Here is a 14,094-nt window from a genome sequence, read left to right as displayed (position 1 = left end):
GATTGGTTTCGGCACCTTGTACTAATAGGACTACATCGTCCGTGTAGAGAGACGACTAATTTGTGCGGTCCGAAGGTAAGTACTCTGTGGAGTTGTTGGGCACGCAGTTGCAAGGCTAGGGGGTTGCCCATTGTTAGGGCAAAGATAAGTGCTGACAGGGGACAGCCTTGTATGGTACCCCGTTCCAAGTTTTATGCTAGCAGATTTTGTTTTACCTAGGTTGCTGAAGGAACAAGGGTCATTATAGAGCAGCGAGACTAGTTTGATGAAGAAATTCCCCAGTCCCATTTGTTTCAAGACTGCAAACATGAAAGCCCGTTAGACGGAGTCGAATGCTTTTTCTGCGTCGAGTAGGACAGCTATTGCTTGTTGTGATGGGTCTAGTGCCTCTGACACTGAACGGCCTTCTAATGCCATACGTTGTGCTACGTCCTGGGATGAACCCTGCCTGATCGCCCAGCACCAGTGCGTGCATGAGGGGGAGTAGTTGCGTTGTTAGAATTTTGGCTAGTATTTTATAGTCCAGGTTGATCACTGAAATTGGCCTTTAGGAGGTGCAGTCGTCTGGGGGTTTACCTGTCTTGTGTAAGAGGATGACATTGGCCTCACGCATCGTCGATGGGAGTGTTCTGCATGCTAAGGCCTCTTCATAGACACGTAATAGGAGTGGGGCTATGGTGGTTGCAAAGGCTTTGTAGAATTTGCCTGTAAGGCTACCTGGGCCTGGGGCTTTAGTGTTTGGGAGGTTTTTAATGGCTGAGGCGATCTCTTCTACCGATATGGGTAAGTCTAGTGGTTCCCTGAGTTCGCTGATTACCCAGTAGAGTTCTATGTCCAAGTAGTTTTGTAGCGCCTCGGGGTGTGGGCTATTCTTGGAGCTATATAGATTCTGATAAAATGTGTGCAACACCTTTACGATGTCCTCTTCAGTGTACACCAGGGTTCCTTGAGAATCTCGGATCCGCCCCACTCGAGTGGTTATTCTGTCAAGCGCTATCAGGTGTGCTAGCAGGGCGCCTGGTTTTTGGCCCTTACCATATTGCCGGACTTGGTGTCCGTGGCCGAGGAACTTTAGTACTCGCGTAGCTGATTCATCAACTCTTCTTTTAAATCGGCTTGGTGCTGCGGATCGTCGGACCTGGTGCGCTTGCGTTCAAGCTCCTTTAGTCGCTCTTCGCTGATTGCCAATTTCACGTCTCATCAATTTCAGAATGCTGTTCTCTTTTGCCATACAGACGCCTCGTACATAGCATTTCAACGTTTCCCACAGTGTGCCTGCGGATTCGACGAAATTTTGGTTTACCTCCAGGAAAGATGTTGTTTCTTGTTGCAGTTCGGTCGCAAACACTGGGTCCGATAGTGAGCCCGTTTTACATCTCCAGTGGCGCGTGGCTGGCTTAGTGTTAGGTAAGGTATACTCAAGTGTCACCATTGAGTGGTTGGAAAGGGTTCTGGGGAGGATGTGACTGGGTCCCCATTGGAATGGGCTCTGTGCTGAAACCATAAGGTAATGGATACGTGAGCTGGTATTGTGAACAGCGGAGTGGAACGTGTAGTCTCTCAGGTTCTGGTTAGTTTGTCTCCATCCATCAATCAAGTCACATGCCTGGCATATTTCTTTGATCTGAAGACTGGCTTTGGAGGGGCCAGCAGTTGTGTTGTGTGGCTTATCTATTTTGGGGTCTAGTGTTGTATTGAAGTCTGCTCCCCAAATTACTGTACCGGGTTGATTGGTCCTAAGTGTGACATGATCCAATTGAAGTTGTTTGGGCCATCTGTATTGGGGGCATATCAATTTACTAAAGTTATTTCGTTCCCTGCAAGGATCCCTCTCCCCAGTAGCACTCTTCCCTCAGTGTCTTTCTTGGATTCTATTAGGCTGAAGCCTGTTTTTTTGTCGATCAGGATGGCCACTCTCGCGTACGATGAATATGACGAAAAGTACCTGTGGCAACCCCATGATCTAACCCAGTGGCGTTCTGAGTCGGGAAGGAGCTGGGTCTCCTGCAACATGACTATGTTGATTTTTGTGTCTCTTGAGGTATTGTAAGACTCTTCTGGTTTTTGCCGGTTGGTTGACCCCCCCCCCCCCCCCATTGTTCCATGTCATCTAGCCTGTCTGCGTGTTTGTCCAGGCGATGCTGCAGTTGATCAACCTTTGAGGACAGTGAGTCCAGTTTACTGCCTAGCCCTCCTATTCCAGCTTTAAGGTCGAGTAGGATTTCTCTGATATCTGAATTCTGGGTTTGTTCCTCTTCGTGAGTGTCTTCTTGTGTAGGTGACTCTGGTCTGCTTTCTGGTCTAGACAGTTTGGCAGGAGGGCCAGGCTCAAAGTTCAGCTTTCGCTGGGACTTGTCAGTCTTACCCATGATGTGCCGCCGGGTACTGCCTGTTGGAATGAGGTTCTTCGCTGCAGGCTGTAGTAGTGGGGGTGGCTCGGCAGAGGCGGCGGCGCCGGGCGTATTTTGCTCCTTTAGTGTGGTGATCTTGAATGGCATGGCACAGAGACCGCAAGGTGTTGGGGCTGGTCTGCTCTAGGGGGATCCCCGGGATTCAGGGGGTCTCTGGTTAGCACTGGTATAGTTCATGTGAGGTATACTGTAAGCTGAACAGGATAGTGGATAAAGGGCGTTGCGTGGGCTTGCGCCTTGCTGGTCTGTTTTCTGCAGGTGGCGCCGTAGTCTTGCGGAGATCTCGCCGTCAGGGCAGCGGGGGGTTTTCGCCCTTAAATTCGTCAAATATAGTTGTGGCCTCCAGGACTGGTCCCCGATTGTTTCACCCAATACTGCCATTCCGGCGAGGGACTCCCGAGCGGTTTCACGCCGCGGCCGTTATGCTGCTCCAGGCCTGGGGGTAGTGCCAACACCAATGGAGGGGTTCCTTGCTGTGTTTAGATTGTAGTGGTGACCCCTTCTCCCAGGTTTTCTACCCCTGGTGCTGGTCCAGAAGGCAGAGGTCGCGCGGCCTGCTGACCGCTGCAGTTATAAGGGGTGTTGGGGTGGGGGAGCGGCTCCCCACCGCCTGCTCACTGGCGTGTTGCCGCTTAGTTTGTGTGTAGTGGGAGAGGGGGGCTCCGGTGCCTGCCCCGCAGAGAGGCCTGATGTTGGTGGGCAGAGGCAGGCGGCCGCACCCAGCGCCTGGGCGAACCGGGCACCCACGCAGGTGAGTTGTGCCGGTCGGATGGGTAGGTGGGGCTTAGGTTTTACGCGCTCTGTGGGGCGCTCTTACCTCTCGTCCGCGCGTGTCATGCCCGCAGGCGGCCGCCGCTGCTCCTATTGTTGCGTACGATGTACAGCCTCTTCCAATCCTCCCACTGTGCTGGGTTGGGGTGAGGGGACCCACCACCGACTCCAGGTGTCACCGTGTCTCCGTCCCCCAGGGCGCCTGGGCCAGCCACAGCTCCCGGCTCTGCCGGCCGCCCTCTGGATCTCAGATTAGTCTCTGAGGCCCCGCCAGCCAAGCGGCGACCTCTCCCATGGCAGCAGCTGAACGCCCGCATGCAGGTTTATTCTTGGTGGTAGTTCTCAGCGCCATCGAGCAGGATCGCGGCCACGAGGTCTCCGGACCACACGGGCGAACAGGCCCCAGGCAGCCTCCCTGAACAGACAATGTGGCGCCGAGGGGCACTGTTAGTCAATATCAGGCTCGATGGCATCACCAACGGGGGGCTATACATCTCCCATCAGATTCGGGTTATTTATATTTACCACAGAAGCTAGGATTCATCAGGATGTATGCGGAGCGACACAAAGCTCCTCAGGAGGCCGCCATCACGCTCGGCTCTCTAGCGCCCTCTAGTGAATACTTTCTTGAATACTTTCTTGAAAACTGTCTTTGATGTTTGTTAATGGGTTTTTATGATATGCTTGTGAGGGGCTTTTACTTTGAGGGCTATACGTAAGGAAAAGTACGGTATTAGTCATGTGATGAAATTTAGATGTATATTTTCAAGAATATGTAATTAGGGAAAGTAGAGTTCAAAGTTATGAAATTTTGTAGTGCTTTTAAGAAATGTGTACTTATGGCAAAGTATATATTGTTATTATTGTGGTTTATTGAAAAGGAAATCAATTGGGGGGAAAAAATGTAAATTGTTTTGTAAATGTTTATGATGAACAAAAATAAAATGCAAACATGTTGCTTCCTTCCTTTCCTATCTGTTTACGTGTAATCAACCTACTATTCCCTGAAATGTATTTAGCACTCTGTTGTACGCAGGGCAGTTGTAGTTTATATCCCTCTGTAAACGGATTCAAATATGCAGCTTCCTCTCACACACACAGTAAAATGCTATTGGAATGGGTAATAAAGGAATCGAACTATTTTTTTTTTTTTTTTTTTTTCTCACCAAATCCGCATTTCCCTTTTCCACACCATAAAATGCAAACCTGTGTTCACTTGACCTCAAACTGTAAATGTAGGTGCTGTCAGTTTTACTATTACTGACTGACGAAGAAACCCATGGGGTCTTGAAGGGTAGTGGAAACAAATCTGGAGTTGACGTAATAAAGCCATTGTCTCTTCAAGGTCTTGTTTCACCTTTTTCTTTAAACAACCTGTGCTGTACACTGGTAAATTCAAAAATTGAATTGTTTTAATAATCGGAAAAGGGGCTTCATTTCCCATCCAGCATGACATTTGGTAGTTTAAACTGCACAATCCCTGTCCACTGATGCGGTGTGATGTAACATTCCAGTTCCTGTATCTAATCCAACAAAATAGCGTATTACTGATGGAACTCGACAGTTAGTCCATAGACCTCATAAGTATGGCGGTCCAGAAATAAGGGTGCTGGTAGCAACGTACCAGCACCCTTTCCGGACCGCCATACTACAACAATGCCGATCCCCAGTCCTGTAGGACTCCACGGGAATGGGGATTTACCATTTGCGCCACTTGTAATGTCCCGGTGGCAAAGGGAAGTCGGGATGCGCAAACAGTGTTACAGGGTTGCTGGTAACCTGCCGACTATAAGCGGGTTTCCCGGCAACCCCGTAATGAGGCCCAATGTCTGAGCGATTCTAATGAAATTGCATGAAGTGTTATAACTGGGGTTCAAAATTGAAGTTGCAAGCTTCTAGCCAGCCATAAAGGCACTCGCCACCTCCACTTCTACACATTACACCATTTCATACTTGCCAAGAGTCCATTATCACTAGATTGTAAATGTTAAGCCCTGCTTAGAATAGCTTGGAAACTTAAGAGAAAAGGGACAAACTGCTCATAAAATCCTCAACGCCACGTTTTATGCACAGTACAATTCTTATTGCACTGCCTATGCATAATCTAAAGGGATAAACCAATACCAAAATAACAAATGTTCACACCATTGTAGCAGTGCTGGCATTGCTAATAAGTACACAGCCTGGGATGGTACATTATTACTGGTTGTCCCAATTAAATATCAAAGCTGTGATTTACATTGCAGTGATTGTATAATTGTAAACACGGAAACCGAGGGAAAGCAAAAGGACTTATTGTAAAAGGGGGCATTGAATTACAAACAAGACCCTTGCAAATATGTTGATGCATGCAGTACAAGTACATGGGAATCAGGAATAGAATATCAAGAGGATATATTATCCAGCCAAGTAGATTTACAACTTGGGAGCGGACAGAGACCACTTTTGAACAGAAATCCTGGTGGGAGAGTATACCGGGCAGTTGCAATTGTATGGATACAAGAAGTCTTGAAATGAAATATTGGGACTAAGAAAAGAACGGTTGACCAGAAGAGCAGGTGCAAAATCATGGCAGAAAATATACTAGGACTCCTGAAAGACAGATTTACGAAGCCGAACAGTTTTGTATGTCATTGTCAATCGAGAAAAACACAAGGAATTGTTTGTAAAAAGGAAGCCAGGTGAAAGGAATCTCCCTCTGAAGCAAGGACCTTTATCCATGAGTGTTTGTGTTGGAGCCATTTATTCTTCCTTTATGAACACGTTTCAAAACCACCCAAGGTTAAAGACACTTCTGTTTTCACCTTGGAGTTTAGTTTGTGGTGTGAGGGTCAGAATAGAACGTTTGGACACTGGACAGTTTTGTTTTGCAAATTCTGACTGAGACAGATCCTTAGTTTTTGGTTTAGTTAGGGAAATTCCTCTCATAGCAGGGCAAGAGCAGCCTTTTCCCACCCCTTTATTTTCAATAAGTCTTTAACCAACATCATGGCTAACTTGTGTCCAAATTTCATTCCTGATTCCTCAAACCATCCAATCGTGGGTTACAAGCCCATAGCTGAAGCGCATCCCACAAAGGCTAAGTGTATCTTACTTGGTCACCTATCAGCAGGATGCCATTCAAGAGTGGTTAAACTAACCCCAACTGCCAAATCGCCTATGTTGACAAAAGGAAATGATCTATAATGAACTTCTCAACAAAGGCTAACACTTCTGAAAGGGAAAACCCTTGCTTCCACTCAAGGATTTCAGTACCACAGTCCAGGCCCTTGGGGGGGGGAGGGCCAGAGCCCTGCCAGGGCAGTGGAATAAAACAAAAGAATAAATCTTGTCCAAAGGACAAGGAGTTAAATATCAATACTTGTGCTGTAGAAAAGTCAACTTTTCACACAAACCTACATTTATTAAAGACACACAGACACATGCATTTTATATTTTATAACTGTCAAATATACCAAATGGACAAATAAAATGAATACAGCACACCATGCTCAGCTGCAACTGAAATTATGACCTTCCCTGGGCAAAATGAATGTGCGTATAAACGGCACAATTAAATACTTCAGATATGTTAATGGCCATTTGTATAGCGGCTTTCACCATTGGTATGGTCTCCACGCTCTTTAGGTTGAACACCCACGGGGACCACATGCCAGTTAAGTGTAAATGGTCAGAGAAATAAATAGTGCATGTGCGCATTAGGTATGTGTGCAACTAGGCTGGATTTATCGTGGGGGCTTGCTGGAAGTGACGCGCAGAGTATGCAAAATAGGTAGCATGTGTACAGCTATGCCAAATGTCGTGTGGGAGGGGGTAGCTGCATTCTAATTAATGTGGTGCTGTGCAGTGAGTAGTAGGGCATGTAGGATTATGTGTGCAGCTAAACTGAATTTATCGTGGGCAATAGCTGCATTCTAATGCTCAATGCGGTGTGGTAAGATGTGTGCAGCTAGAGAGTTCTGAGTAAAAACAGAACAAATGCACTTTGACCGAAACTATCCAAAAGAATCGGGTTTCCAGACCACTTTATAGCACATTCGTGCAATGGTCTACAGTTAGAAGATATTAGGAGTGAGGAAGAGATGCATTGAGTTTTAAAATCAAGTTGGTCGGTTTGATCTTTAGCACTAAAACGGCATGTGGTACTCTGGTCTTGCAGCTGAAGAGAGTAGGACGGGGTCTGCAGAAAGATGAAAGAACAGTTACATTATTACCACTTTTCTGTCACAGCATTTTTTACTTGTCCAATACTACAGTTTTTCAATTAATTGCGCATGATCTGATGTGGTGCATGAACTCTCCAAGCAAAACCGCACACTTACATGTGAAAAAATGTAATCGTCACCTGCTGAATAAACTACTCACTGTCAATAAGCTGTTACATTTGCTACTCTTCCTTCCTCTTGGTCAGAGCCGTCGTCTTCAACTTTTCTATTCCTCAAATGCCTTCTTCTGCCTTTTATTGACTTGGGATGTGGCCAGGTTTCCATTTACCTGCTTTAGAGTCTCTACTTCAATCTCCTTCTTTTTCTTCATTTCTGTTCTCCAGCTTTCAGTCTACTTCAGTCTCCAAGTTTTACAAACAGTCTCTCATATCTGACTCTTACAATCCGCCTCTCTTCTCCATGAATTAAAATTCACCACTCCAGGTTTTAGTCAGCCCAGGAATCATCCCCTCGTCTCTGGGTCCTGCAATCTGCTCTTCCACTCCAGGTTTTACAACCAGCCCAGCAACCTTGCTCTCTGCTCCAGCAATCTTCTTCCTCTTTAACACCACGATCACTTTCTCTTTACCACAAAACTCCCTTCATCTCTGGTCATGGGGCCTCAGAGTTCAGAGCGCTCTTATAAATTCAAAAATAAATATAGTTCTTGGACTGAATAGCTTCCTGCTGCTTGGGCAGAGTGTTGCATGGCCACTGTTGGCATACTTCAATGCTTGAAAGCTTTATAGCACCGAGTTCAGGTTGGGTTAAAGGGTGGGGGATGTCTGCACTGGCTTTCCATCCAATACCTCCTACTCTTTAAGACTGCCTGTATTGGCTGTAAGGCACCCACTGCTCGCACGCCTGCTACCTACCCGGCACCACTATATAGCTCAGGATGGGTCACATTCCTCCAGGATCCAGGCCATTGATAGGCCCAAGATAAAACTGGTGCACAAGGATGGAAAAAGCGGAAACCAGCTTTCTCTTCTTATGTCCCTGCATTCTGGGACAATATGCTGGTGGCAATCCGCGTTGCGCCAAAGCTGCAGTTTTGACTCTTCAGTCAAGATCTAGGTGCCATCTGAGATCCTTGTGTTCCCGCTTTTCAAACCAACCCCCTGGCTGGAAAATCCCATGCTACCTATTGCAACCCATCCAATGCAGTTTAGGTGTCCAACTCTTATTTGGTTTGATACATAATTAGGTCTATTTTTTAAAAATTTTCTTTTTTAGGTCAAACTAACTAGAGGAAAAACTGACTGAACAGACTGTTAAGCCCAGCCCAGCCTGGTAGTCCCTTTACCTGCAAGTCCCAGATATCAGTTCAGGAGTTAGGACTTTTTCACCTCAGTTGTTGCAATGTAGTCTAAGTGCGACGTGCAACATTAATGGCCAATTTACAATTAGGGTTTCTCATTAACTGAAGTGGGCTGAGTGGTGATAATGGCTTCCTTTTGTGTTTCCATTTCTCACTTGCACCCCCTCCGCATTATTACTATCAGCCCCCTTCTGGACTAAACCTATTTGGTACTCAAACTTTCCTTACTGCTCTGCTCAGCTGGTGCCGCCCCCTCCCCATGATTGCTGTTTTTGGCTCCTGAAAGTCTGGCCTACAAACATGTTTATCTTCCAGTGTGTAAACTTTACAGAACCATGTAGCCAGGAATCCCTTCACTGGGAAGCTGTAGAGAAGCAGCAAATTGCTCTTCTTTTATTGGTCTTAGGACAATAATGCACCAAATGGTTTGTTCCACTGGCAGCTTGTCCTTCTTTGTTATTGCATTGATAGTTCAAGTGGACTCTTGTAATGTTTATCTGGCAGATATCAGAATTTACAACCATAGAGAACCAATATTCTTGGTTGACACCGCTGCAAAAATATACCTGGACTGTTTTTTTTGTGTTTTTCAAACACTTGGATGTGAAGAATGCTCTTAAATACCTTAGTGCATCAATCTATTAAGTCTACGAAATCTACTTAGTTAAAAGTAGCAACATGGCACACAACCTCTTTACCTATTAGAACTGGGGCTGGGGGGAAGCGGGTGGATATGTGATGTTGCGTGGCCGGTTCTCACTGTAGTGTAAACTGCCTTTTTGTTTTTTGTCCTTTGCTCATACCACCCATCCCTTTACCAATTCTCTACTAATGAGCCTAAAATGTTCCCAACACTCAGGCAGAGAAAAGGGACATATTCGACAATAGCTGGATTGTCTGATGGGAGCAAAACCTGGAAGTAGTGTTAGCAATATGTAATAGAAGTATTCTCCCATAGTAGGTGGAGTGAATAACTTCACTTGTGAGTTGAATTTCTAAACTTAGTGCTGCAGCTTCTTCTCCGTTACTGGCACTAAATAAGGCACCTTATTCGTTTGACTAAAGTGGAATATGGACTAAGCATACAGTACCATGACTTTTTTTTTTTAAAGAAATTGAATTAATTTGGCAAGATTAATACAGGATACCCTTCACAGAACATTGTCTGTGAAAAATGTCTCTCAGCCCGAGAGACATTGAGCAAAATCTTTCTGCGACGCCTGCATACAAAATTATTTCCATGTCATTCTAGCAGCATGTTCAAATTATTATTTTTTTTAACTTTATTTATTCCACTTGATAACGCACAGAATCACTAATCAGAGAGGGGCACAACATGCCGTCAATTTACAGTTATATCAAGAATCATTTACAATAACATTTGGAATTGTAATGCAAATTACAGGGGGCAGATGGTTAAGGATGCATTGCGAACGGGGCTAGCAAGAGGGTCAAATCGGAGGAGGGATCGCTGAGGGGATTGGGAAGGAGGAGGAAAGTCTGAGTTAGAGGACGAGGCAGACATGTAATTATGAAAGGGACGCCAAATGTCCCTTGGCCTTGAATGTTGGAAGTGCCCCCCAAGTCTCCTCGGTGTCATGTGTCCAGGTGACTGCCCTGAGCCACTGCGCGTACGTGGGAGGATTGGGACGAGGCCAGCACAGTAGTATACAGCGCACTGCCAGCACCAAACATAGACCTGCCAATTTCCTAGAATCCAGTTTCAGCCTGGATAGATCGTGGAATAGGCAGCGCATAGGAGAGGGGTCAATGGTATGGAGAATATTTCGCGCCAATATTGCGTCAGGCTTGAGCATTGCCAGATCATATGAATGTAGGTAGCTTGGTCAGCACCACATCTGGGGCAATTAGGCGAATTTTCATGAAACCTATGATGCAGTTTAGTGGGCGTGAGGTGGTATCTGTGCAGAACCTTAAATTGCAGTAATTTAAACCTAGAATTATAGGACACTTCCTGGGTGCGCGCGCACATTCGGGACCACCGCTCCTCAGTAATCTTGACTCTGAGATCCTCCTCCCATTTAAGTCTAAGTTTAGTAAAGGGGGGGGAGCTCTGGTCTGTAGTAGGTTATAGTGTCTTGATACCTTACCTCTGAAGGAATCGGAGGAGCATAGTTCAGCAATTATGGGATCGTCTGGTGGAGCTGTGGGGAAACCGGGGTATCTGGCCTTAAGGTTCTTGCGAAGTGAGGAGTATTGTAGCCAGGCTTGAGGGAGATAGGGAGGTCCGACCACTCAAGGAAGTTGACCTGTACAAAGACATCTCGAAACGTCGAGAGACCAGCCTCCGACAAACGAGACACAATGGACTGAGGAATATATGGAACATCAGGGAAGAAGTTCCAGAGCGGGAGGTCCCCGTGAAATGGGTGAGGCGTAGCAACCATTGCCCATACTTTGGTAAGTGCTAGGGATGTGCTAACTAAGGGGTCTGCTGAGTCAAGATCAAGGGGCACGGGTTTAAGAATGATGGATCCAATCGTATGCTCGCTAACCTTCAGCTTCTCCAGTCGGACATGGGCAGTGGTGTTGAACCAATGGGATGCAAATTGGGATTGGGCTACCGCCCAGTACCTGAGAAAGTCGGGGGAGCTGAACCCACCTAGTTCTTTGGGAGTAGTAAATGTAGCAAGTTTGAGGCGGACTGCACCGGAATGCCAGAGAAAGGTATTTGTAATGCCGCGTAGTGCCTTGAAGAATTCATTTCCCGGCCATAACGGGAGATTGGTAAATCGGTATAAGAGTTGCGGCAGCACTAACATCTTAAGTATACCGATTCTACCGGCTAGGAAGATGGGGAATCTAGTCCAACTAGCGGTTTTAATGGTCAGGTTAGTTAGGTAATTTTGATAGTTGTCGATACGCATCTTCTCCGTGTGTCGGGAGACCAACACCCCCAGGTAAGTGATATTGGATTGAGACCAAGTGAAGCCCATTAGGTCCGAGGGGAATAGCGTGGTATCAATCAGCGGGAATGTGGCCGATTTAGAGCAGTTAACTCTCAGTCCAGATGTGCCCAAATCGGGCTACATCTCGTAGGATTGGAGCCAGGTTGGTTTCGGGGGGAACGGATGTACAGGAGGGCATCGTCGGCGTATAAGGAGATTATATAGGCCTGTCCTGCATTGCGTAAGCCTCTGAGTGTGACTGGCGGATCATGTCTGCAAAGGGTTCCATAGCTATTGCAAAAATTAGCAGTGAAAAGGGGCATCCCTGCCGTGTCCCTCTGGCTATCTGAAAGATGGTGGAACATCTGTCCTCGGTGCAGACCCTAGCTACTGAGCTGGTGTAGAGGAGCCTGACCCAGGATCGAAAGTTGGGGCCAAATTTACATTTTTGAGGACTCTCCACAAATACTCCCAAGACACTGAGTCAAATGCCTTCTGCGTGTCCAAGGTGGCTGCCACCGCCTAAGTATTGGGGTTCATCCTACTAATCACATTGAAAAGTCTTCTAAGGTTTAGGGATGTGGACCTACCAGGGACAAAACCTGCCTGATCAGGGTGAATAATGTGTGGCATGAATGGAGCTAGACGATTAGCCAGTAGTTTAGTGTATATCTTAACGTCACAGTTTATTAACGAGGGGGGGTGGTAGTAGCCGCACTTAGGGTTTACCTGGTTTCAGGAGGACTGCTACCATAGACTTGCGGAGAGATGGGGTTGGAGGGTGGGGGGAGTATACCTGTGTCGCATGCCTCAGAGCCAATAATTGTGAACCAGAATAGATTTGTAATGCTTGTAGAAGTCCATGGGGAGGCCCTCCGGGCCAGGGGTCTTCCCCGCCGCTAGCGACTCGATGGCCTCTGTAAGCCCTTCAGTGGTGAAGGGGCATTCTAGGGAGGCGGAGGCATCAGCAGACGAGACCATGAGAGGGAGGTCATCCAGGTAAGAGTCGATTTCTGAAACATGGGGGCCAACGGATTTCGTGTATAGGGAGGTATAAAATGTTAGAAACTCAGTGTTGATGTCTTGAGGTGAGGTAGCAAGTGTTCCGTCAGTTCTTTCTATCGCTGGGATGTTGGGGGCCCCAAACTCGTGGCGTAAAATTATTTTTTATTTAAGCAATAAGATTTGTACATACAATTTGCATAAAACTGATAAGTGTGGTAGTGCCAAATTTCCCCCTTGGAAAGGGGGAGGAGGGTGCAGCGGCACTCCAAAAAAATAAGTGATCAGGTGTCTCCATACAGAGGCCCTTTACACATGACTTGGAAAAACCAAATGAGATTAAAAAAACAACCAAACATTCTAAGGTCTGCACATTTAAGTATTGGCAATACGATTTATAATGTACACTAACTCCACTAAATAACAAAATTAAGTAGCATCTGGAATCTAAGTTTTTAATATTCCAAAAGCACAGTGCAGTGATTGAAGATGTATAGTTGAAAACAATAGGTTTAATCTCTTCCCAGTGCGAAATTCTTATTTCTGTAGTCAGTTTACTGACAAGACCAAATAAGAGGTTTCCAGATTGGAAACAGCAATGTAATGCAGTTGGTTGCGGTCTGCAGTTTGGGTGTATGAAGTTCAGTTGGCCAGGAATGTTAAACCTACAAAATTGCATCAGTTTGTGAAAATAAAATCAAGTTAAAACATTTGCGTGCAATTATGTTTTTTTTTTTTCTTCTTACGTTTCAGAAAAAAACCATGAGGTGATACAGTTGCGCGAAGGCCGAATGTATACAAAGAATGAATCGCAACATTTCTGCTACAAGAACACATTCCTACCAAAGTGGAATGATATCTGGACCAAGATGCAGGTAGTGCATCAAATAAATGCTTAGCTTCTGTGGCGTGCTCCTTATCTAAATGTTGTGTTGTGGCGTTTATGAAGGGGAAAAGCACACAAGCGTGCAAACGGTTCTATACCTTTTCCTTATTGTTGAAGTGATGCAGTTCAACCAAAAGCAACTTTTTATACCCAAACACAGTTATGGGATCCCACAAAAGAAAGTCTGTGAAAAGGGCACCTGCTTGTTGTCACTTTTTGACAAGGTCATGCAGTTTGTTTGTTGCATGTGATGTTGTGCAATAGCACCTGTTCCAAGTGCCGAATAAACAATTTCTGGCCCAAATAACAGGAACGACTCAAAGAATATGGCAAAATACTACTTTATCAATTCAATAAAGTAGGGAAGCCTGGAGAACAAACAGATTGTAGCTCACACACACTCAATGCATTTCGGTTACACAAGGTTTGATACCTAGACATACGTCAGCTATGACCTCATCCTACGTGGCTAACAGTAAAAACATACTGGGTGGTGGGATTGATTAGGGGAAATTTATACATATAGTTTGTATAAGTGTTGGTATTGTCATTGGATGCCTCTTGTCTGGTAGGCCCGCCGTGAACCACC

The 14,094-nt window shown here is 45.9% G+C and overlaps 1 protein-coding gene across 3 annotated transcripts in view; it reads left to right on the top strand.

The window, feature by feature from the left end:
* The window catches only part of NEMP1 (nuclear envelope integral membrane protein 1), a 984,307-nt gene that overhangs the window by 40,029 nt on the left and 930,184 nt on the right, over positions 1-14,094 (top strand). For all 3 annotated transcript variants that reach the window (XM_069653551.1, XM_069653552.1, XM_069653553.1), the window contains exon 2: positions 13,373-13,494. In XM_069653551.1, the coding sequence (XP_069509652.1) occupies positions 13,373-13,494 (122 nt within the window). The remainder of the gene's footprint in view (positions 1-13,372; positions 13,495-14,094) is intronic.

This window comes from Ambystoma mexicanum, chromosome 3q (assembly GCF_040938575.1).
Source record: "Ambystoma mexicanum isolate Mex_15411 chromosome 3q, UKY_AmexF1_1, whole genome shotgun sequence".
In the NCBI taxonomy this organism is placed as follows: domain Eukaryota; kingdom Metazoa; phylum Chordata; class Amphibia; order Caudata; family Ambystomatidae; genus Ambystoma; species Ambystoma mexicanum.
Note: the sequence above shows the minus strand (reverse complement) of the source record. Positions and strands in the feature narration are given on the sequence as shown.